Source organism: Dermacentor albipictus, chromosome 1 (genome assembly GCF_038994185.2).
Source record: "Dermacentor albipictus isolate Rhodes 1998 colony chromosome 1, USDA_Dalb.pri_finalv2, whole genome shotgun sequence".
Lineage (NCBI taxonomy): Eukaryota > Metazoa > Arthropoda > Arachnida > Ixodida > Ixodidae > Dermacentor > Dermacentor albipictus.
This window is the reverse complement of record NC_091821.1, coordinates 339,969,366-339,991,111: the sequence shown is the minus strand read 5'-3', so window position 1 is coordinate 339,991,111 and position 21,746 is coordinate 339,969,366. Positions and strand designations below refer to the sequence as shown.

The 21,746-nt window shown below is 46.8% G+C and overlaps 1 protein-coding gene across 1 annotated transcript in view; it reads right to left on the bottom strand.

Annotated features, from left to right (window-relative positions):
- LOC135905088 (neural cell adhesion molecule 1-like) overlaps positions 1 to 21,483 on the bottom strand; it is a 288,619-nt gene extending 267,136 nt beyond the window's left edge. The window contains exon 1 of the mRNA XM_065436102.1: positions 20,664 to 21,483. Within this exon, the coding sequence (XP_065292174.1) occupies positions 20,664 to 20,793 (130 nt within the window). The 5' untranslated portion in view covers positions 20,794 to 21,483. The remainder of the gene's footprint in view (positions 1 to 20,663) is intronic.
- Positions 21,484 to 21,746: the final 263 nt, after the last annotated feature.

Here is a 21,746-nt window from a genome sequence, read left to right as displayed (position 1 = left end):
CCGCTGATTCCGAATTCGATTGTAGATATCATGGTAGGCCTAACACAGCTTAGCTCGGCTGGTGAAGGCACGTAAAGTGGTTACTCAAACCTAAGCCCAACACATTGCTTGCTGCTACTAGACTAACCTCTAAATTGTAATGAAACGGGAAAACGCGAAAGTTAGAATTACTCTTCTTATCATAAAATGGTATACTTTATTTAATTATATAAAACGGACTTTCTTTGACGCAGTAATGGCGCGTCAAACGCAAGACACCATCCGAAAACGCAAACCCCTGTTCTAAAACTCTTCACTCCGGCGTGCCTCAACGCTAACATCCGCAAAGCTCTTTGGGGCCCCAAACTATTAGACCAGCTATTCTAAACATCTCTAACGATAGATCTACAGCGCTGCGTCCCCGATACTTTCCAGGCAGGAACGCAGTCTCACGCGGACACGCACGCATGCCGTTCAGAATTTCAGAGTACCGGGATCACAGCGATAAGGAAACGAAGTGCAGGCAGGACAGATTAATATTCTTTGTTCGGGGACAGGATGAACCCCAAGGGAGGGGGGGGGGGGGGTCAATTTTTAGACGGCAACTTTTAAGGTAAAAAAACATGGAGCGAATATGCGACGAATAGTCGGCGTTCGACGCCCGGCGGCGGAGAAAACGTCGTTCGCCGCCGATCTAGCTGGCGCAGAAAACTTCGTCGGGCGTCGACGATACCGGAAGCGGCAAACGAGCGGCACTCCAAAGCGAGCCAATCGGGTCTCACTATCCGCCCCGACTTCCGACTAGGCTTTCCCGCTTGTCCGTGTATGCCGATCCCGCTCTATCATTCACGCCGGTCTCCCGCTTTTCGTATTCATGGCATCCAAAGCTGCGAGGCTGGAATTTAACGACAAGTTAATTTCGGCTGTTCAGAAGCGTGCCGCGCGCGCGTTGAGCCACAGAACAGAGCCGCAGAGTTGGAGGAGCCGAAATTTGTTTGCCCGCCCAGTGTTGCCACAACGCATAGCATCGCCGCTTTCTTTCAACTACATCGGCACATGAATGTCTCAAACACATAAAAAACACTAGAAATCATTTCTAAAAAAAATTTACGTGTTTTTAGAATGTTAAGCAATTCAAAAGCGATAATAGTTGTCGTTAAAGTTTTTTTTTTTTGCCATGTATTTCACTACAGAGCATTTGCCTCGTCTAGCCACACTCATAACAACGCAGCGACTTGCCGGCGGCGGCCGCCGTGTCTTCGCTCCATGTAGCGCAGCCCGACGAACATACGGCGTCGCGCCGCGGCAGATTTTCTGCCGCCCGAACTTCGTCGTGAAAGTTCGCTCCGTGTATTCTGGCCTTTAGGAGCACGTTCCTGCGTCGAACGCCGGTGTCGATGTCTCTCGTAACCTAGCGAACAAGCATAGCGAAGGATGAAAAAGCTAACGCGGATCGCAGCGGTGGACGAAAGACGGTGACAGCGAAGAGAGCGCGAGAAGGAGAGTGGAGGAGGTGGTGAAGCGGAACCATGAAGCGGAAAGCGAGGAGGAGAGCACGGCAAAATTTGCATGAGAAGAAAAGTGTAGTGCCGCGCAAGACGGGCTCTGTGGCGACGATGGCTACCGAATGGCACCAGAGTAGCGCGCGTCGTCTGTTCACCGATGACAGCACCGATACCATGTATCGAAACAAAGCGCTGCATGAGCATGAGGTCTGTCTGCGGCGGATGCTGTGTATCGCGCCCAAGCGTCACCCATGCGCTGCCTCTCGCTATTTCCCGGTATCTCCCGATTACCGAGGTAGTCGCGCCACACTTCGCTCCGTTTGCAACGTGCCGCGCGAGACATTGTCCGTCAATATACTGCGAAATGAAAACACGTGTAGAGATGTGATAAGATTTTACATTAGGGACTATCGTAATTGACAGTGAATTGTTTTTCTTGCAGTATACGGTAGGGATACTGTGACGATTCCATTCCAACTCTTTCTCTTTCCGCGCTTTGTCGGTGGTTCGTGCTGCACCCGCCGTGGTTGCTCAGTGGCTATGGTGTCGGGCTGCTGAGCACGAGGTCGCGGCATCGAATCCCGGCCACGGCGGCCTCATTTAGATGGGGGCGAAATGCGAAAAACACCCGTGCACTTAGATTTAGGTGCATGTTAACGAACCCCAGGTGATCGAAATTTCCGGTGTTCTCCACTACGGCGTGCTTCATAATCAGAAAGTGGTTTTGGCACGTAAAACCCAATAATGTTTTTGGTCCATGCGGCGCACTGGTTTTATCATGAACGCTATCGACCAACCATGATCGTTTGATGATACGAAAGCAACAAAATCGGAAGAAAATAAGGCCTATAATATACGGTAAGTGGTCTCACACTACGTATACTATTTAGAGACAACTAGTATAGCTGTTCAGCTAACATAAAGATAACAAGCATTACAGGAATTTACCTAACCACGGTTTATCGCATCGCCTCCGTCAACGCCGGAGCTCGATTTTTTCTTGTGCATACTTAGTGCGTGACACTCGCAGTATCATTTAGCCGCTATTTCTCTTTTAGCATGCGGAAATTGGCATACAGCACAAACAAGTCAATTTGCCTTCTTATAATGCACTATAGAAAAAGAAATAGCCGCGGATGTCAGCAAGCGCTTTATGGAATCAGTTATGTGCATACTCGATCTATATAAGACGATTAATAATTGGCGAACGACAGAAGCATCCGCCAACGTTTCATTATGACTTGTCATCGTGCAACACAGAGCTCTACTGCTTCTGGAGTTGTCATTACTTGGCCCTTTAGATGAAAGCGTGACCTCCGAGACTTCAATGTCATCACGAACGGAATAATTCCGGGTGATTACGAATGCGTGCATATATTTAACGCTTTCTTTCGCATAGAAAAGTGAGGTTGCTCAGAAATTTAAAACAAGTTAAGCGTATTCAGCACATATACAAGAATGCCTGCAGCCACAAGTACAAAGATTATGTGAATACGCGTAGTACGCATCATTCACATTATAGTTTAACGATAGAAGCACCAGAAATCCCTCTATCACATTTATTGAGAAGCCCTCAATGGATAAAACTCCATGGGCCCGCGATATAAATTGGTAATGGCGCGTGTCTTCTCAGAATATCGTGCAGATTTTTTCCGTTTCTCTGTTCCTATCTGCCTCTATCCCTATCTCCTTGCCTCTTACTCCCACTGGGAGAAGCAAATCGAACTTTTTTATGGTTAACCTCCCTGTCATTCCTCTGTTTCTATTTCTTTATCATTTTATGAATGACAGTACAAAGGTTCTGTAGCGACATAGTCGTCGAGGAAGAGGAGGAGAACAGCGGCTGGCTAGGGACAGGCCATTTCCTAGGAAGCGAAGCGGGAGCGCGGCTCAAATCACGAGATTTGATCCGCCGAAGAATGACCGTCAGCTAAGGCCTTCTGCTCAGTAAAAAAATATACTCCTGTTTATTGTGGCTCATCGTCATCACTGATTTTTCATGCCACAGTTTCTTTCCTTCATCTTTCGATTGCTCTTTTCTTTCTCATTTCTTTTCTTCTTTCTTTTGTGCAAGGTGGAATAACATTTTGTCGTAAAACGTGATTGCCCCATGTGTAGCTCGCCGCCACAAACTTGTGCGCGTCGTTCGTCCTCCAGCGACGACGGTTCTTATCGAGGCTCGAAAACCTCTCTCTGATCAAGAAGCTTTCGTTCCGTTAATTTTTTTTAAATAATTACCCCGACACCCGGCCGGCGCCCACGCCTTCTCGACGCAGACGTCGTCTTTCGTGAAACGGCGATGCCGTAGTCATCGTCGCCGAGTGGAGGGCGGTTGGCAGCTGCCGCTGGCCAGCGGTCTAAAAGTGGGAGCGGGAGGGGGAAGAGGCCGGGCTGTGGCGCACACGGAGCAGCCAGGGTGAGCACACGGAGAGGAGCGGTTAGCGACTCCCAATCAATTATGCACCGCGGGGAGCCATAAACGCGGTTAACCCGACCCGGCCCTCCCAGCCGAGACTGCCGCACAGTGGCCCGACAGCCATCGGGACGGAGACGGGGAGGGAGGCGGCTACGTGAAGGGTATAAGGCGCCGATGCATTCGTCATGGCGACGAGTGAATCGAGACGGCGACACCCCGTGCTCGGCCAGACGTGTCAACGAGCGTGGCGGCGTCGTACTTGCGGTGCGAGGCCCGACCGGATGGCATCACACGCTTGCGATGCGTCGCGAGCCTGCGTGTTACGCCTTATAAGCATAGAGTTCATTTCCTGTAAAACTTACAAAAGGAAATTCTGGCGCTGCGATCGTACAGTTAACATAGGAATTATGGTTAGTGCGTATACATTATTCAGTTGCCTTCGTGCGTGTGATTTCAGGCGTTCTTGACTCGGATTGTACTTATTACGATTCGTCTTCCTTAAACTTCAAGGCAACCAGATTTTTTTTTTTAAGCGCGAGAAGGCAACAAGTTTTTGCTCACATGCATAATCACTGCGAATTGTTGCATTTGAAACGCGATGTTTTCTTGAATATGATCAATATTGCAAACTCGCAAAGCCGCTTGAAGGTGGAAGGACGAACTTTAGACACATCCGTGTACTGCCAATTCCTAAGCTTGCCGAACCGTCGCAATCGAAGCTCCTGCATACGGTAGCGCCAGAGTGCCCTCTAGTAAATTCTGTAGCAAGCTACGACTGAATAGGCACGAGTGCGCGCAGTTTCGGAAGGTTCGAGTACACTGGGCAGTTTTACGAAGTCACGGCGCGTGTGCGCTTCGTTTGAACTTCACACACGCTCTTGAAGGTTGCCGAGGCACGTGTGACGATGGCCACACACTCGCGTTTAAGCGAAGCGCGCGTGGTTGATGTCGGCCGGGTCGTCGGAACACGCCCGCGGGATAAATCGTTTTACGCCCACAATGCGTCCAGCGGTTTTGAGAAACGGTTTTCTCGCAGAGTGTGATGGGATGGAGTGCCGGTTGTGAAGGCGCACAGATCGACCGTGTGGAGCAAGTTGTGTGATGCGAACGTTTGGATGCGGACACGGCGAAAGCAAGCCGCGTACTTGCCACGTGCAGCTGGCCACGAAAAGTTGCCGAAATGTTGAATCTGCAGAAAGCGTCGAGTACATCGTGAACTAAGCATCCCGCCTGGAGCTGACAACCGCGCTGCCAGTGCACTGTGCACAAGCGCTGACTGCACATCACATTCTCAGGCCAAGTCGTTAAACATGCAGAAGTATATTGCCTCTTTTTGCCGCTTTCTAAAACATTTTGTGGACATGTTTACATTCAATTAAAGGCTAAGCGTGAACTTGGTGCACGGAGTACCCCTCACCCGACTCTATACGCATGGTGCAGTTAAGTATACTTATTATCGCGACTAAACTGTCCCTTCTGAAAATCTTACAATGACTGCACACGTAACACTGCGACCGCAACTGTACTCGCAGGCTTTACAAGTTCGATGGTGCAATTCTTTGAGCACCGAAGGTTTAACCACAGCCAATAACCGTTATTCGGATATACATATATATGCTGCGGCAACGTTCCACACACACAATCATCAGTAAAAACACGTATGCAAACTAACATACTGCAACTGCAATGGACATGGGAAACAAAGGAAAAGTTTCATTCTCCTCATAGGACCTCCTATAGGCACACGGACTGCACGAGATTGTGTTGCTCCGTCAGCCAATCACAGAAGCTAACAAAATCAATCGTCGTCATGTTGCCTTTTCAAAATGGCGTCGTACTTGTTACCTCCGGAGCGTCAGCTGTCCTTGAAGAGTCTTTTTATCGGCGGAAGCAATGAGGTGTGCAAAAGACGTGCACAAAGTGTACGCAGTCTGAGCATTTCACTGTTCAAAAGTCTGCGGAACACTTCATTTCACTGCTGTGCCCGTTTTACTAATGAAACTTCATTGCCAACTGAAGTGAATCTTGACAATAAATAGCTGCAGCGAAGCAAGCACTTTATTTCACTTCAATAAAGAATTAGCCTTCGACATTTCACTAGAATAGGCGGGGTAAAACGTATAAAATTACGCACTAATAATTTCATTTTTTGTGGTTACCGCCTGATTTGGGTAACCGGATACGTTTGAAGTACGAATTATTCGCATCCTCGCGGAGGAAGTGCGGCTGGCGGGTATGAGGGCGTGGGTTAAGTTGTATACGACTATAAGACCTCTTATTGCAGGAAAGCCAGCTTCAAGTTATTTTGTCAGTCAAGCACGCACGCAGTGCGAAGGGAACGAAAACTGCTGAGCAAGACCGAGACATTAAAGAACATTAAATACATTAAAGTTAAAGCACACGCAATGTGCTTTAACTGCTACGTCTGGCAGGAAAGCCGGCTGCATTGCAGATTGAGAAAAGCAGTCTTTCGAGTTGGTGGCACACACTAACCCCGGAGATTAACCAGGCAGCCAAACTTGAGAAATAAGAAATGCAAGCGAATTAAAGCAAAAGTTTGAGAATAGGTAGGCTATAGAATCTAAGAGACGTGGGTGAAATTGCGTGCAATCGCTTCTTTTTTTTTTTGCAGGGCATGGTTGTCTAAGAGAGCGTCGGTTCACCCATCTAACGTATAGCTGTCAGAGTGCTCAGGCCGTCCGTTATTCAGGTAGCTGTGTTTTGAGTCGTGTCGCTATAGCATTGCACACATACAGTCGTTCTTTCGATTGCACGTTTAACGATCGCCAGCAACAATTATCTGCGCCTCGTCAACGTTTACGGGCCACTTCTCTCCTCGGTACCAAGGTCACTGCTTGGGCGGCACACTAGCCAACGTAACTAATCTAGTATCGATGACCTTGGCTATATGCCCATGCACGCAGGCTCGATCTGTTTACGCATGGCTAACCTCGTGGAACACTTCCGAAAGGGACATTTACTTTAACCATATCACATTCGCTAACGACCCGCCTCACGTGTCATTCCAGCTTCTGTTTCCATCTACGCGTCAAGCGCGAATAACGAATATACGCCGCGTCTCTGTCTCGAAGACAGCGATTAAACTCCATGTTGCGGAGACATTGCGGTCGTCGTGGCAACACCCTACCACTGCGGCGACACCGAGAGACAAAACCAGACAGCTCGCCATGACGAGCCCTATATCCATTTTTATGAAAAGCTCCATGATCGGCGTCGCGTTCACTAGTATACTCCTACGCGCAAGTACGATGTAAGGTTCAGAATAAATACAGTTGAGGCGCAAGGCACGCATCTGTCACACACTAATGAACAGTTGCGTGTTTATATATTGCCTGTACGCTGCTTGTAAACCGATTTTCTTCTCTGGTAAACTGCTTGAAACTATACAATCACCCGCCGCAGTGGCAATGAGGCTGTCATGTAGCGCGAGGTTGTCGCGGAGGCTGCATTTCTATGGGCGGCACGGCTGCAAGGCCGAAGTTTACTATTTTGGAGCACGCTCGAATTTTACCGGCTCTGCGGCGCAATTTTCATGCAGTCATGGACGCTAGTCCTTCTCCCTTCATGTATTTGGCTCATTAATCCTTGCCGTGCTTCTCTTTATGTCTGATACACCCTGTCGCCCTCTGACTCACGCCGACTCATGTTTGCTCCTTATTTCAATAGCTGGGTAATGACCGTCCTGTTGGTTGCGAAATACAAATATGGCGGTCATTGTATATATATATATATATATAAACTTGTATATATATATATATATATATATATATATATATATATATATATATATATATATACAAGTTTGTTCCTTTGGTCTTTTAATTGCCGATCATAGACTTCCAAACCGTTAGTTTGTAGGTCCATTGTTGACGTTAGCTGATAAAAAAGGCAGATAAGTATGCGGCGATTACTGCACAAGTAATCCACGAGAGCGTAGATTGCTCATTTTGATATAATTCTCAGTTCAGTGCGCCAAGTCAGTCTCTCTCTCTACCATATTAACACAATTAGACGAAGAGTCTTGGCATACAAGTTATATACAAAAACACAAATGTTTCTATTCATCACCGCACAAAGCGCCGAAGGCGCTATTGAGCTCTTTCAGTTGAAATATTAACGCGATAGCCTCAAAGGCCGCGTGTCGCAGATAATCCGGCGTCGGTGTCTCGCGTCCAGCGTCGACCGTCGCAATATTGAGAATGACAGCCCACAAAGAATCTCACGCAAAAAAAAAGCACGGACAGCACATACCTTTTATGTTAGATCTTCACAGAGTGAAATATTAAATGTGCAAAACAATCACAGGAGATCGGCCATCGCAAGAGAACGCGTTTCTACCAGATCGCTCGGCTTCGTGCGTAGCGTTCGTCGCCAGCGTTTTCCTGTAATTATTAGGGTAACACAAGCTCCAGTTGCCGGGAAGCCTGAAAAGCAGTCAGGGATCTTTGAATGCTATCGCGTTTCACTCCTAAAGGCGAAGCTTAAGCGTCCTTCAAATTTTTCACTTCATCAATCATCAAACTTCAATAATTTACCAATTTAACGTCGTTGATAAACCGGTGACGTATTTTAGGACTTATTGCCAACCTTTCTAATTAATGAACCAATTATTTATGAGATTATGCATGCCTTTTTTTTATGTACATCTTCTTCTCCACTCTCTTTAGCAACTGCGCTAGAGCGGGCATTTCCTCGTCCTTTGTGTTTCTTTCTTTTCTTTTTCTTCTTTCCTAAAGAAAAGAGTTCGAATAAAGAGGCGCCACGCTTCACCAGAACGCTCGTAATATGATTGTCTCGGTCTTGAAGCAAGCGTGCGTCAGAATAACGTATTATGCTACCGATTCGTGCGCGTTTGATCTCGACATAGCTACAATGCATAACAGCAACGGCGAATGTCGCAAGAAAGTCACCCTTTTGCCTCTGCAAATGGATTCTGCACCGAGAGCGTCTGATATGCGACTGTCGCTGGCAGGACCGCGAGCGGTTCAACTCGATGGCGTTTTGATGGCCCAGGCATGCGCTTTCAATCATTGGTCGTGATGCGGCTTGTTTGTTCTCGCCTAAGCTATGTCGCGAAAGAAAGACAAATAGCACAATTCAATAAATGCTTTTTGAAAGGGGCATTTGGTTTGTCACATACATTGGCGGGAAATGGGCCCTTGAGAGAATAAAGAAAGAAAGGAAGAAAGCTGAAAAGCGGGGAGGTTAACCAGATGAGAGTTTCCGGTTCGCTACCCTGCACTAGAGTGGGGGAAATTGGGTGGGACTAGAAAAAGAGAGATGTAAACAAGCAACAGAAACATAAAGTGTGTTCTCAATATAGGTGTTCACACAGGTCGGTGGTGTGGCAAGAAGCGTAGTATAAAGCTAGCGCGGCCGTTATGACGTTAGCGCGGCCCCTGGCCAAATATCAAAGCCGGGCGAGTTGGTTTTGGCGAAACGTAGTTGAATAACCCCGCAAAATTTTGCGCGCGGAAAGACGAAAGAGGCAAAAATGTGTTTTACCGGTTCTCTTTATTCGGGCCTCTCATAGATTTGTGCTGTTTTTTTACTACGTCACCTGCCACAGGGACAGAGTCCGGCCGCGTGCTGTGTTTTCGCGGCTGAGTTTGCATTGATGCGAGACGCAGTACGAAGGTCAATTCGCTCGCTGCTGCTGCCCCGCTTTCACAGCGTTTTGACAGCGAGTTTCCGCGGTCATCGAGGGAGATGTGCTCATGTTTGCTTATGCGCGCGTGACACCATGCTTGTAAATTTAGTTAGTATGCCTACGTTTACAAGCTTACACGGCCGATAAAACTACTATCCTTACTCCGTGTAGCTAGCTGTCCACTAATTTGCTATCGCAATCGATGCTTTGTGTTTGGGGTGAAACTGCGACTTTCATATGTAGGTAAAGATAGACTGCGTTGTATTGAAAATGAGTCAAAGACTGACTTGGCAAGTTTCAAAACTATTATTCAGCAACAATATCCAAAATGGCAAAAGAAAAATACTTCGAAACCGGTACGTCATACTGACGCACCAGCGTTGGAGTCTCTGCGCGAGATTCGAAGAATGAACGTTTGCATTTTATTTTATTTTCTAAACGTTAGGCTATTGCCGTGGAATTAACAAACATGGAGTTTCGAACGAATAGATTAACGCCCTAAACTGATTTATGACTTTTCTATAGTGTACATTTAACACCGCGCATTGTAGCATCGAGTGCGTAACACACTGAGCAAAGCGCAGCTACTTTTTATAGCTGACCTAGGGGATAGGCATTTTTCACAACGCCTCCAAGTTCGTAAGCCGGTGCTTCCTTTCCCTTTTCATTCACCTCTTCTATCGGACACATACAACATGGCGTCGGCAAACCGTCTGAAGTGGCCGCGTAGAAAGGAGAACCGTGTCGGCGCTTCCTGCGAGTTGCTCGCGAGAGATTGCACCGCCGGGCCTTTGCACATCGAAGGAATGCAGGGAATGTCCAACACAGTATCTCGATTCGCTCTTAAACGCCGAGCTTCCTTGTTTTCCTTATCTTTTAGTGGGACAGCTCCCATTTTTCACCGAAAGAGCCCAGCAGTTCTGCATGTTTCTCGCTTTGTATTTCTCTCTTAGCTTACTCCGCATGCAATAGCTCAAGCTGCACACAAGTTTAGTATGGTCGGAAGCTGCGTTTCCTTCCAAGAAAGTAACCAAGAGCTATTTTCTTCTCCAAGTGAACCACAAAACGCTTTATACGCAGATACGGCACCGATTGTTTTGTCTTTAGGTGCTTAAGGAACAATAACGGGCCAGCTAACAGAATGAAGCTGCGAGATTCCTTGCAGTATTTGACTCAGAAATTGAAATACGAGCGCGTATAAGAGACATAAGCAGATGAGCGATGATACGAAAGCAATCCACCGGCAAAAGAGAAAAAAAAACGCCGTTCTAAAATTGCTCTCCCTCTAGCAGCAGCCCCGGTAAGCGCCAGCTGCCCAGTCGATTATTAGTGATTTTCAATCCTGCTCCGCATTCGTGGTTCCTCCGGAAAATACATCAGCCACAAGTACCTTCCAACTCCGGGGATTTTGATTATTGTTTCCACCCTCGTTACCACATTTCTCGGCGTTTAATTAAACCTGCCTTCCAACCATGCTAAAATATAGAGCAATACTGCCATTGGCTTGGCGGAACCTTTATCGTCCTGACCGCACATGTAAATAGGTTCAGTCCAGAAATAAAAGGTAGAAGACATTACCATTTCAATAAAGAGCGCCAGTCGTTGTACGCTCACTGCGCAGAGGTTGTACCGGAAACGATGTAAGGCTGAATCAAACGTACGTGACGCGTCGCTTACAAGGGCAATGTTCCACGTGCCCTCTACCGGCGTTGTGCTCAACCATTGTGCGTGCGTAGCATTCACAGGTGTGATCTCCACTGTATAACATCGTCTGCTCGCGCAAACGCGTCGGCAGTGACACAATCACGACGATGGCCGGTATCCTTTTATGAAGGAGTTGCACTGCAGGACAATGTTTCTGGCAAGTTATTGTTGACGAAAGTGTCGCAAGATGTCACCACCAGTGCAGCTGGTTTCTGATACGTCAGTCCGACATGTGTACGCTGCGCTCCCTGTGTTACCCGCTGCGGTGACTCAGTGTCTAAGGCTTAGCGCTGCTGAGCACGAGGTCGTGGGTCCGATTCCACGGAGCTGCATGACTCACTTCGTAGCGTCTCTGCTGGGCACCCAACCCCAATCCCTAAAAATGAAGCCAGAGGGAGTTGCTCTTTTTGGACAGAACGAGCTCACGCACGCGCAAGGATATACTTGCACGTGCAGTGACCAACAGCGTTTCTAACAAGAGATCACCCCGTCTTCTATTTATCGCCCCATCTTTGATCCGGTGTATGTATGTCCTATTCTGACTGGCTCTCGCACCAATTCGTGCAGGCTTATAACGCGAACTCCTCCAGCGCGTTTGCACGAACGAGCACATACTCATCATGATTTGATTCAATAAAGTATAAAAAATATATATTTACACCTTAATGGTCTGCCAACTAAAAGTGTACACAACTTAAATGAAGAAATACACGATGGTTGCCCACGCATGCCACCGAGACTGCGTGGCTGTTAATAGGAAATCCTTGCCACCGCTATTTTCTTTTTACGACGCGCCGATCTTGTTGCTCAAGATTAATTACCCTACGTTTAATTAATCACATACGTAATGACCAAAGCTGTTCAGGAGAGCATTTAAAAACACGCTTATGAAGTGTTTCTTATAAGATAACTTTATCACCTTTTTCTCTTTTTTTTTAAATCTCACTAATTATGCGAAAATGCAATGAATTTGTAAATTTGTGCCAGTAATTCACAGAGTTGACTCAAGAACCAGGGCCAGTGGCTCTCTACTCTTCCTTTTCACGCTTGCATTGCCCTCGGTGGGGCAGGAATTTCATGTATCAGATGAAAAACAATGCAGCCGAGTGCTTGCATAGTTTTCAGTGGGGAGCTCAGCGCACGAACTAACAATATTGGGCGCGAAATTCTTCTTGGTTCGCCTAATACAGCGGCCACGCCATCTGTGCCGCTATGTTGAATAAGGATCTCGAAGCAAGAAATTAATTCCTCCTTAGTGGCGAACACTTGAGGAAGGCAGGCAGCGTATCGCAGCACACATGGATACATGGTTGTTCATATGCGTAGGCTGGTAAATTGTGGCGCTTTGAACCGTTTATCAACGAAACATTCGAATCTGTCCGGTCTATTATATTCTATTAGAATATACCAGGGATTTTTGCACTTATATAGAGAAAGCTACACACAGTTGACCACGTTATCTCGTGTTGCTACAGCAAAAAATAAAGAAAAAACTCGTCGCGCTGCTCGTTGAAGGTTAGCATGCAGAGAATTAGTTTAATTCAGACTGTAAATAGACACAGCGTACCATATGCACTAATAAAGCGATTTGACATGTCAAGAACAGTAAATCGGAAGGGCGATGTGCGATTCGCAGTCGATAATTAGTACGCCACATTTCTAAGCGCAATAAATATTGAGGAACGTATGCCGTTTCATTTTTAAGATGAAGAAGAAGAAATAAAAGAAAGGAAAAGGAGAAGGGGCACATGATGGCGCTTCTTGCGCAAGAGCGTCAGCTTTCTTATTACCTCCAATCGCAACATGTGAAGGGATTCACTGAAACTTCACTTTGAATCCCATGCTTCTAAGGGCTTTAATTCATTTTCCTTCAATTGCCCCCCCCCCTGCAATAATGCCCTTGTGGTGCTGCAGGTACTTGTATAAATAAATAAATAAAATAAATTACCACCAGGGATTGCTTAGCATACCTCTCCTGAGGCGGGTCACGACATACAGAATGCCACTGCGCTGTTCTGTGTATGTCCGCACGCCAACCTCTCGGTGTGGACTTGCAAGTGGCTTCGATACGCTGTGTTCAAGTATTCCAGCGCACGAAATTTTACTTCGGCCGTTGGAATGGTACGTGTCGCTGGTAGTTGAGGTTCTCTGACGCTGCATGTAACACCTTCAAAAGACCATGATGGGCACTGACGACTCCGTTTAGACCATTCAAAACCTACCGACAGTCGGAAACTGTTCAGCGCCACGTTTAAGTGGGAGGGCGTTCTTGCTCGCAGTCGCCGGAGAAGCACACTGCCTGCGGAGTATTCTCCAAGCCTTAATAGTTGAGTCAACAAGGCTTGGAATGCCAAGAGGAGAAGCGGAAGTGACTCGGCTCCGTTGGTGACCTTCTTGTTCGAATCCGCCTGGGGAACACCCATCGCCATACGAAGTTCCTTTCTATGTACTGCCTCCAAGCCTTCGAATTGGCTATGTGATGGTGATATCAACGGCAGCTGGTAGAGAATTCGGTTTGTAATCGGTGCAGCGTTCCGTTTAAGCATAGACATGGGATTATTACCCCAATGTACATCTGCCTGCGGTCTACGGGCCTTCACGATAGACTAAGAACGCTACCTCCTATACCGCTTTGTAGTGTAAACGTTTTGTTTGTGCTCGCCTCTCTTTCTCTTTTTATCCCCCTACTCCTTCCCGCCGTGGAGTGTAGCAAACCGGAACTTACTCTGGTTGACCTTCCTGCCTTTCTATCTATCCTTTGTCTGCCTTTGCGTCCAATTCCCCGTGCAACTAGTGTTCGGTTCATAAGTGTCACCTTTGACAACAAGCTATTCTGGTGACGGATGCGGCTGAAGGTGTTGTGACAGCATCAGTTCAAAGGCATCATTTATTCAACTCGAAAAAGAGTGAGTTGCTTGCCATTAGCTAAGAAAAAATTCGCAGACGATTACGATACTCCCTAATGCAAAAGTGTTTTCATTTCGCGATATATTGACCGGTGCGGGCAATCTAGTTCGTGCGGCACGTTGGAAACGGAGGGAAGTGTGGCGCGACTGCCTCGCTAATCCGAGAGATTGCGAGAGCCAGCGCGTAGGTGACGCGTGCGCGCGATTCACAGCAGCTGCTGCGAACAGACCTCGCAGACGACGCGCTACTCTCGCGCCATCTCGTAGCCATCGTAGCCGCACTACGCCTTTCTCTCAGGCTTTCTCCGTGCCTTCCTCCCCTTTCCGCCTCATGGTTCCGCTGCACCCTCCTCTCCGCTTTCCTCCTCGCGTCTTTCATCCCCCGCTCCGCTCTGCGTTCGCTCTCATCTTTCGCTGTGCTCGTTTGCTCGGTTACACTGAGGTAGGACGAGGGACGCCGACGCCGACGCTTGCCGCAGGAACGGGCGCCTAAGGGCTGCTCTCTAAAATTCTTTACAATTCATGAAAGCGTGTGGTAAATTACATCATGAAATATCGAATCTTCTCCACAGATGACCTCGAACGAGAAGAGAAAGAAAAATTACCGACGATTACGTTACTTCCTAATGCGAAATTTGAGCGCAGCAAATAAGCTGTTTCACCTTTTCGATAGATTGAGGCAAAGAAATCGAGCAACACATGTATGCGCTATCACAGAATTTTTTTTTATTTTTCACACGTATTCCTTTAACAAAGACTCCACTAACAGTTCTTGACAGTCATGAAGGAAGCTTTGTGGTCGGAGAAATAGACTGATATATGTTCGACTTGGTACACCAATGCTTGATTCTCAAAGACGAGATCTATACAAGTGCCTCGCGAGGTTGTCACAGCCGTGGGACGCGTTACGAGCGAGAGGAACGGGATGTTCTCCCGCATAAGTGTTAGGAAATTGCTGTTTGTCTTTATGTCAACATTAAAGTCCCCCACTACTAACATCGGTGTGGATCGATGGACGGTTAATGCGAGTTGCAGGAAGTGCACGACGTCTTTCGTGAGTGCGGTAGGGGCGAAGTAGGCAGCTACTACCAGCAAGCCGTTGGGCAACTTTGCGGCGCACAGTTCGCCAACTTCAAAGTTCGAGCCGGCGCTTTGACAACCGGAGACTCGCAGGAAGGGGTGGGAGGGGGGCGGCGTGTACACCCAGCGGCAAACGATGGGGGCAGAAGCGCGTGCAGCAAGCGGACAACACGATAAAGGGAGGAGGGAAGAGATAGCAGCGACTGACTGATGCCGCTGACGCCGATAGTGAGTCAACCCCAGCTGCGGAGTTGGTTTCAGGGACAACGCCGCCGATGCCGACACAAACAATATGATACCCTCGCTTCCGCAGCGCTAAGAACCAGGGGGGGGGGGGGGACCCTTTCCTCCTCTTTCTGCATGGCGGCGACGGTGTTCTATGCAGTCACGTTATCTTGACTCTCTAGCGGCGTCAGCGGCATCCAGCGGTATCAGTCGGTCGCTGCTAGCGCTGGGGGGATGAAAGGGGGGCGGAGCTGGTTACGAGGCCGACGACAACGCCGACGCGAAACCCAGGAACGGACGCCAAAGAGCTGCGCTCTAAAAGCAAGAGTGACCACCCTCATACACTTCGCTTTGGCCTTCGTATGCCCCCACGGGTTGATATAGACCGATTGATCTATGACCACCCGGGATTCTGCAACGTGCGCCCGGGTAGGCGAGCGTTTTCGCATTTCGCACCCATCAAAATGCTGCCGCCACAAGAAGGAATCGAACCCTGGACCTCGTGCACATCAGCTATTGAGCCGTCGCATAGGGTGAAGTGCTACAGGACGCAGTGAATCCTATTCTCTTTTTGTGCCTTATACTGGACATTGCGGGCGACGTGGACCACTCAATTATGTCGTGCCTACTGATACGCCTGAAGGGCAAAAAAAAAAAAAAGCTGCTGAAAGCTTGTCGGCTCCACATAGACGCCCGCTGCATCAACCGCATTGTATTGTGGGAGCGGCCCATCGCAATTCGCACAAAAAAATATATGACGCTGCTTTGATTCCTGGCTTTCCTGCGCAGAATTACGTAGAAAAGTCTGGTTGGAAGTTTCATAGCCAGCCAGAGTAACGGACTATCTACCAAGGGAACCGGAGAAATTGGTAGATGGGGCCTGGTAAATAGGTCAGTTTGTGCGAATTTTCGGCACAGGATCAACGCAGCTGAAGCAAGCTGGATATTAATCGAGAATAGTTTCGCTCCTACAGCGAACTTGGCAAAATCATGGTGGTGATGATGACGTTGTTGTTGTTGTTGTTGTTGTTGTTGTTGCTGTTGTTGTTGTTGTTGTTGTTGTTGCTGGAGGAGGAGGAGGAGGAGGAGGAGGAGGAGGAGGAGGAGGAGGAGGAGGAGGAGGAGATGTCACTACTTAGCCACTGTACGGATTAATTTGAATGCATAGCCCACCCACGGCAGCTCTATCACCTTTACCAGCACCACAATCATCAAACGGAGAACATCGGACATTTTCATATCATTTGTTGATTGCAGCGTATTGTCAGCATAAACTCTCACGCGAATAAATCAAGCACGACTAGCATGCGTCCTTACGTATGCAGCTTCGCCTGGCATTTTTAACGGCTGCTCGATTCAGCTCCCAAACGTACATTCGTAGACCTGCACTACGCTTAGAAACTATAGCTGTTGAGTGCTTTCACGTCGCACTACCCCGAAATTACATGCACGGGTGTTCCAATCTGTCTTTGTTTTTTTCCCCCTACGCTTTTTAGTTGAAACTTGAAGGTTAACAAAAGAGGCTGAGAATAAATTAGGCACCACGCAACGAGTGACGAAACAGCGGCCATGTTCATGTGACCTACGGGGATTCACACTATTCGCTAGATAAATTGCGCACGCAGTGGACCAAGCGCCGTACCTGTGTTTAGAAAGTGCGATTCACTGTGACCGTGACACAGCTAGGCTTAAAGCTCCATGCTGGTTATGTAAGTAGCAGCCACTTGGTTTTTCTTCTTAGGTAAAAAAAAACATAGAACTGTGCAGGTGCTTATGCACAAAGGCCAGTTTCAGCAACCGCTGCAATGAGGTTTCAGGCCAACTGTGGTCAAGATAGTACTTTTCTTTTTACCAGAGAGGCGTCGATATCGCGTTATACCTGCGTCGATTAAGGACGCTCAATCTTGCTATGAAAACGTTTTTAGAGGACACCAACATTTAGGGAAAATATTAAGTTTGAGATTATCTGAATAAGCTAAATGAGTGACATAAATGTCGTTCCTGGTTCATAACCGGTTTATGTGGTGATCGCACCTTTCACGCAATATGTATAATTCTGTTCTGTACTTGCAGTGTATTACATGTGTGTTTTGGCCGTACAGAATATCAGACTTTATAATGCGTACGTGTACTGAACTCAAGAACAAAACTTTGCGATTCATGTTCTTTGGACTGTATATATTTTATTCATCGAGTGTTCCGATGAGTGTCATATTTTGTGTCGCTATTCTGGCTTTTTACGCACATTTCTTTCCTTTGCCAAGTGACAAGGAGTAGCCGGTGCCACCATAAAGGCGCGAACCTCTCCTAATATTCATTTCAAAAAAAAAAAAAGAACGCTCAAATATTGCGCATTTAAAAGCAAACGCTTCGTTAAATATAAGTATTCACTGCACAAACATCTTCGATATCTCCGAAGTGCGCCTTTTGGATGCACTCATTTCTTTTTGCTTCCTCTGTTTAAAGAACAGAAAGATTGGAAAGATGCTAGACCCGGCGTTTTAAGTCGACCGACGAGTAAACCGCTTCTTTTTTATTTTTGAAGACTCTAAAAATTCAGCTTCCTGCGCACTTGAATAATAAATGGTCCGTTCTCACGCTTTCAGAGATAAACGTTCTCTAGTCTTACTAGCCTTAACTAAAAACGGCATAATTGAATTTCGCGACTGAACATGGTCATTAATGTTGAGCGCGTACGAAACAATGCCTGACTGCAGCATCGCTCGATTTCGTTCTCTTCTTAGGTGTCCGAGCTGTCGACTCACGCAAGAAAGGAATTAAAAATTTTCACCACTGAATAATTGCCTCGAGGGACGCGCATAGCGCGTGTTAGCGCTAGGAACATTACCACCGATACGGGACGGAGAAGTAGACCACAAGAAAATCAACTGGGGAGTCATTATTGACCTGAAACTTAACTACACCACTCATTATGTTAAATTCATATGCCGAGAAACGCATTGTGTTAGTAGGTGAGATATTTGTCGTACGGAAGGCGTAATTATTCTACCGTTTGACACGATAACACAAATTCTGCAGCTGCTATACTGCCAAGCCTCCCAAATTTTTCGTAAAGTTTAAAAACTTTGGATTTGTCCTTGGATGATGATGATTATGATGATTTCGTTGTGCAAGGGTCAATGATGGCCTAAGAGCGCCATTAAATAGTACGATGTAATTTGACGGTGCATTCAATGACGAGAGGTATTTGTGACATGGCTGTGTAGTGCACTAAATGCACTCGATCTAAATTGCGTGAAATATACTGCATGTGTGTTAAAACTATTACAGTGGCACGTGAGGTGTGCTATGAAAATAAAAGGTAAACTACGAAGTCTCGCAATTTTACGAATATTGCGTCGCTATTTACGAAAAATGAAATCTGCTCACGAAAAACTTCCGCATTTTCGTTCCCGAACATTTCAGTGGCAGTCTTTTGCGGCTGAAAGGACGCGAGAGGATTACTTCAGTCGAGGAAGTTTATAAACAGACAACTTCCTGAATCAATGGAAATCGGAAACAGCAAGTTTGCCAATAAATGCACTGCGACTTAAAAGCTGTGCGCTTTTCAATCTTTACTGTTCTAATTTTGTTGCTGCGTGGGTAATGCGTCTAACGGTCAGTCTACGTTAATAAAGGCGTATGTATATCTGAAAGTACGCGTGTCTGGGGTAATCTGCAAAAAAAAAGAAGAAAGTTAGCGGAAAAAAACAATGCATGCTACCACCTCCCCTTCCTTGGTGTCATGCCCGCAGAACATTATGAAATTTAAAGTTTACAGGTCGTAAGGTATGTTTAAGCTTCACTTTATGAATGTTTTAGACTGCTAACGTTATTTCGAAATTGATATTACTTACAGCATGTTTCTTTTCTTTTTTTCATGAGACGACATTTCTTTTTTTCATTTTTTGCTTTAAACGCTGTTTTTGTTCATTTTAGGTTTCTCTATACAAACTTATTTGTGGTAATTTTATATATTCAGCATTGCTGAACTAGAATGTTGATTACTCATGATAAATAATAAATATACGTTACTGACAGAAAAGGGTATTTAACACAAGCATCAGTTTAGTCAAACATCTAAATAAATAAAAGCATTCAGAGAAGAAACAAAAAAAGTCAAGGAGGTCAGCGTCTACTTTAGTAATCTACATTTTATTTCGTAATTAGTTGTTGAATATTATGCGATCACTAAACGTCAGCAGTGCCTAACATATTCAATATTAAGATTTGAATATTGTATAACTATACCGAACAGTTTTTTAGTTAATTAAATGAAAAGACCGTTCCGATCAAACAAATATAGGTAGATGGTAGGGAAAGGGTCTGCATCGATATTGCTGTACTCTCTCTACGCTCCCTACAAATGAATATACGCAGAGGTTGGGCGTCACATGATTGTGCTGCACGCCAATCGTGACCAGTTGACGCCAGAAAATAAAATAATGAAGAAAAACAGCAAACAAGTATGATATTTCAATTCTGAAACGCAGACGTAGCAAGCGGGGAACTCCTGAAAATAATTAATCTGCTTTTAAGTACATTCTTCGTAATCAGGAAGCAAAACGATGCCTCCTTTTCTAAAACTTCAACCAGTCCTTTTTTTTAAACGTACGTCACGTTGCATATTCATACACAATCTAATCATTTTATAAGGTAACACAAAACGCTTTATACAGTATGCCATAGCATAATTTCGGATTATGCACAAGGGGCACGCGGTACTCGTATTTTTTTACTATCAATATTATTTTCCGTGTATGGTGGTTACCCGCTCACGTCACTTGCTATAATATTCAGAGCCTCGCGGCTGCCTGACATGCATTAGGAATATTATCAGAACTAATTCTATTAATTCGTCACCTTTCTATTGTATTTCAGCAGCGCTATACCGAATTGTGTCTGCAGAACCCATTCTCAGAGCATCCCAGACGAGAATGAAATTCTGAAAGCGGTAAAAAAAATGTTTCTAATTCATCTTCGTTTTCTTTCTTCGCTGCCTGCGCCTACAGCTTGTCGCGATTCGCACGCGTTAGCTAAACAAGAAAGGAAAAATGGCCTTTTCCCACTTCGAATTCTCGCGCAGCAAAGACCTTATGACTTCTATTGTTTGGAGGGCTTGTTTATAACTTCACGTATTTGGACCACAGGAGAGACAGGAAAGCAGATGCGCTCACCTGGCACAGACTCCCTCGTCGTCTCTGCCAGGACGGCGGTGTTAATCCACGGCAATTCCGGCAGCAACATCAACAGCAGTATCAACGTCACCGCACTGCGAAGCCATAACAGCGCCGAGTTCGCCGGCATAACAGCCGCCGGCTACTCCACGCTTGCTGGGCACGGCGCGTTCCCGCTGTCTTCCACAAAAACGGGAAGTCTGCGTGTTTTTGTTTCTTTCCTCTTCTTTTCTTTTTCTCTCCTCTCAAGGTGGATACCCTGGAAGCGTCATCGGCATTCGACGACGCCTTGTCTTGTGTTCCGGAACGAGATAAAGCAGGCCCGGCTGCTGCGGTGATATCAGAAGCCGTCGACGAACTCCAGACCACACGGACGAAAACCACCAGCGCCGTCCAGTATTCTCTGGCGTTTTACCGAGAGAGGAACAGAGTGAAAAAAAAATAAAGACTGCACACCTGTTGAAAGCACTCGATGGTAATGACGGGGTGGGTCAGGAACGCGAAGCTCGTGATAAGGCAGGTGTTGGACGCTCAGATGCGCGCGCAGTTCTCGGAAAAGCTTCGAATAAACCGAAACTAGCGGCGGGAGCGAGTGTTTATGAAAGCGAAACTGCGCCCGGGAAAGGAGTTTCACGCTTAATAACAGAGTCGAGGAAATCTGAGGAGGCTCGAAGCACGCCGACTCGGCTGACCCAGCGCCTGACCGGCGATGTCGACGTGCAGCCCCCCACTGCAACGTACGCTACGACTGCTTGCTTGAAGGCGCGCGCACGCGCTCCTGGCACACTTTCGAGGGACGAGTCCGTCGCCTGCGATGTCGTTCGGCCGAAAACTGCCGCGCCGCGTCTTTTTGTGCGAGGGAACAGTGGGGCAAAGGGGGGGGGGAGGGGGGAAGCGAAAAATAAAGGGAAAGAAATTCGAAGGAAAGAGAGAGTGCGAGAAAGATGCGACAGTGGGGATGAGAAGGAGGATTGGTAATGGGGGTGTGCCCCCCATCCCTCCCTCTCTGCTTTTTCGGGACCCTGCCACTAGATGTCCCGCACGACGGCTTGGCACGGCCGTGGCGCCATCTGTGAAGGGGAG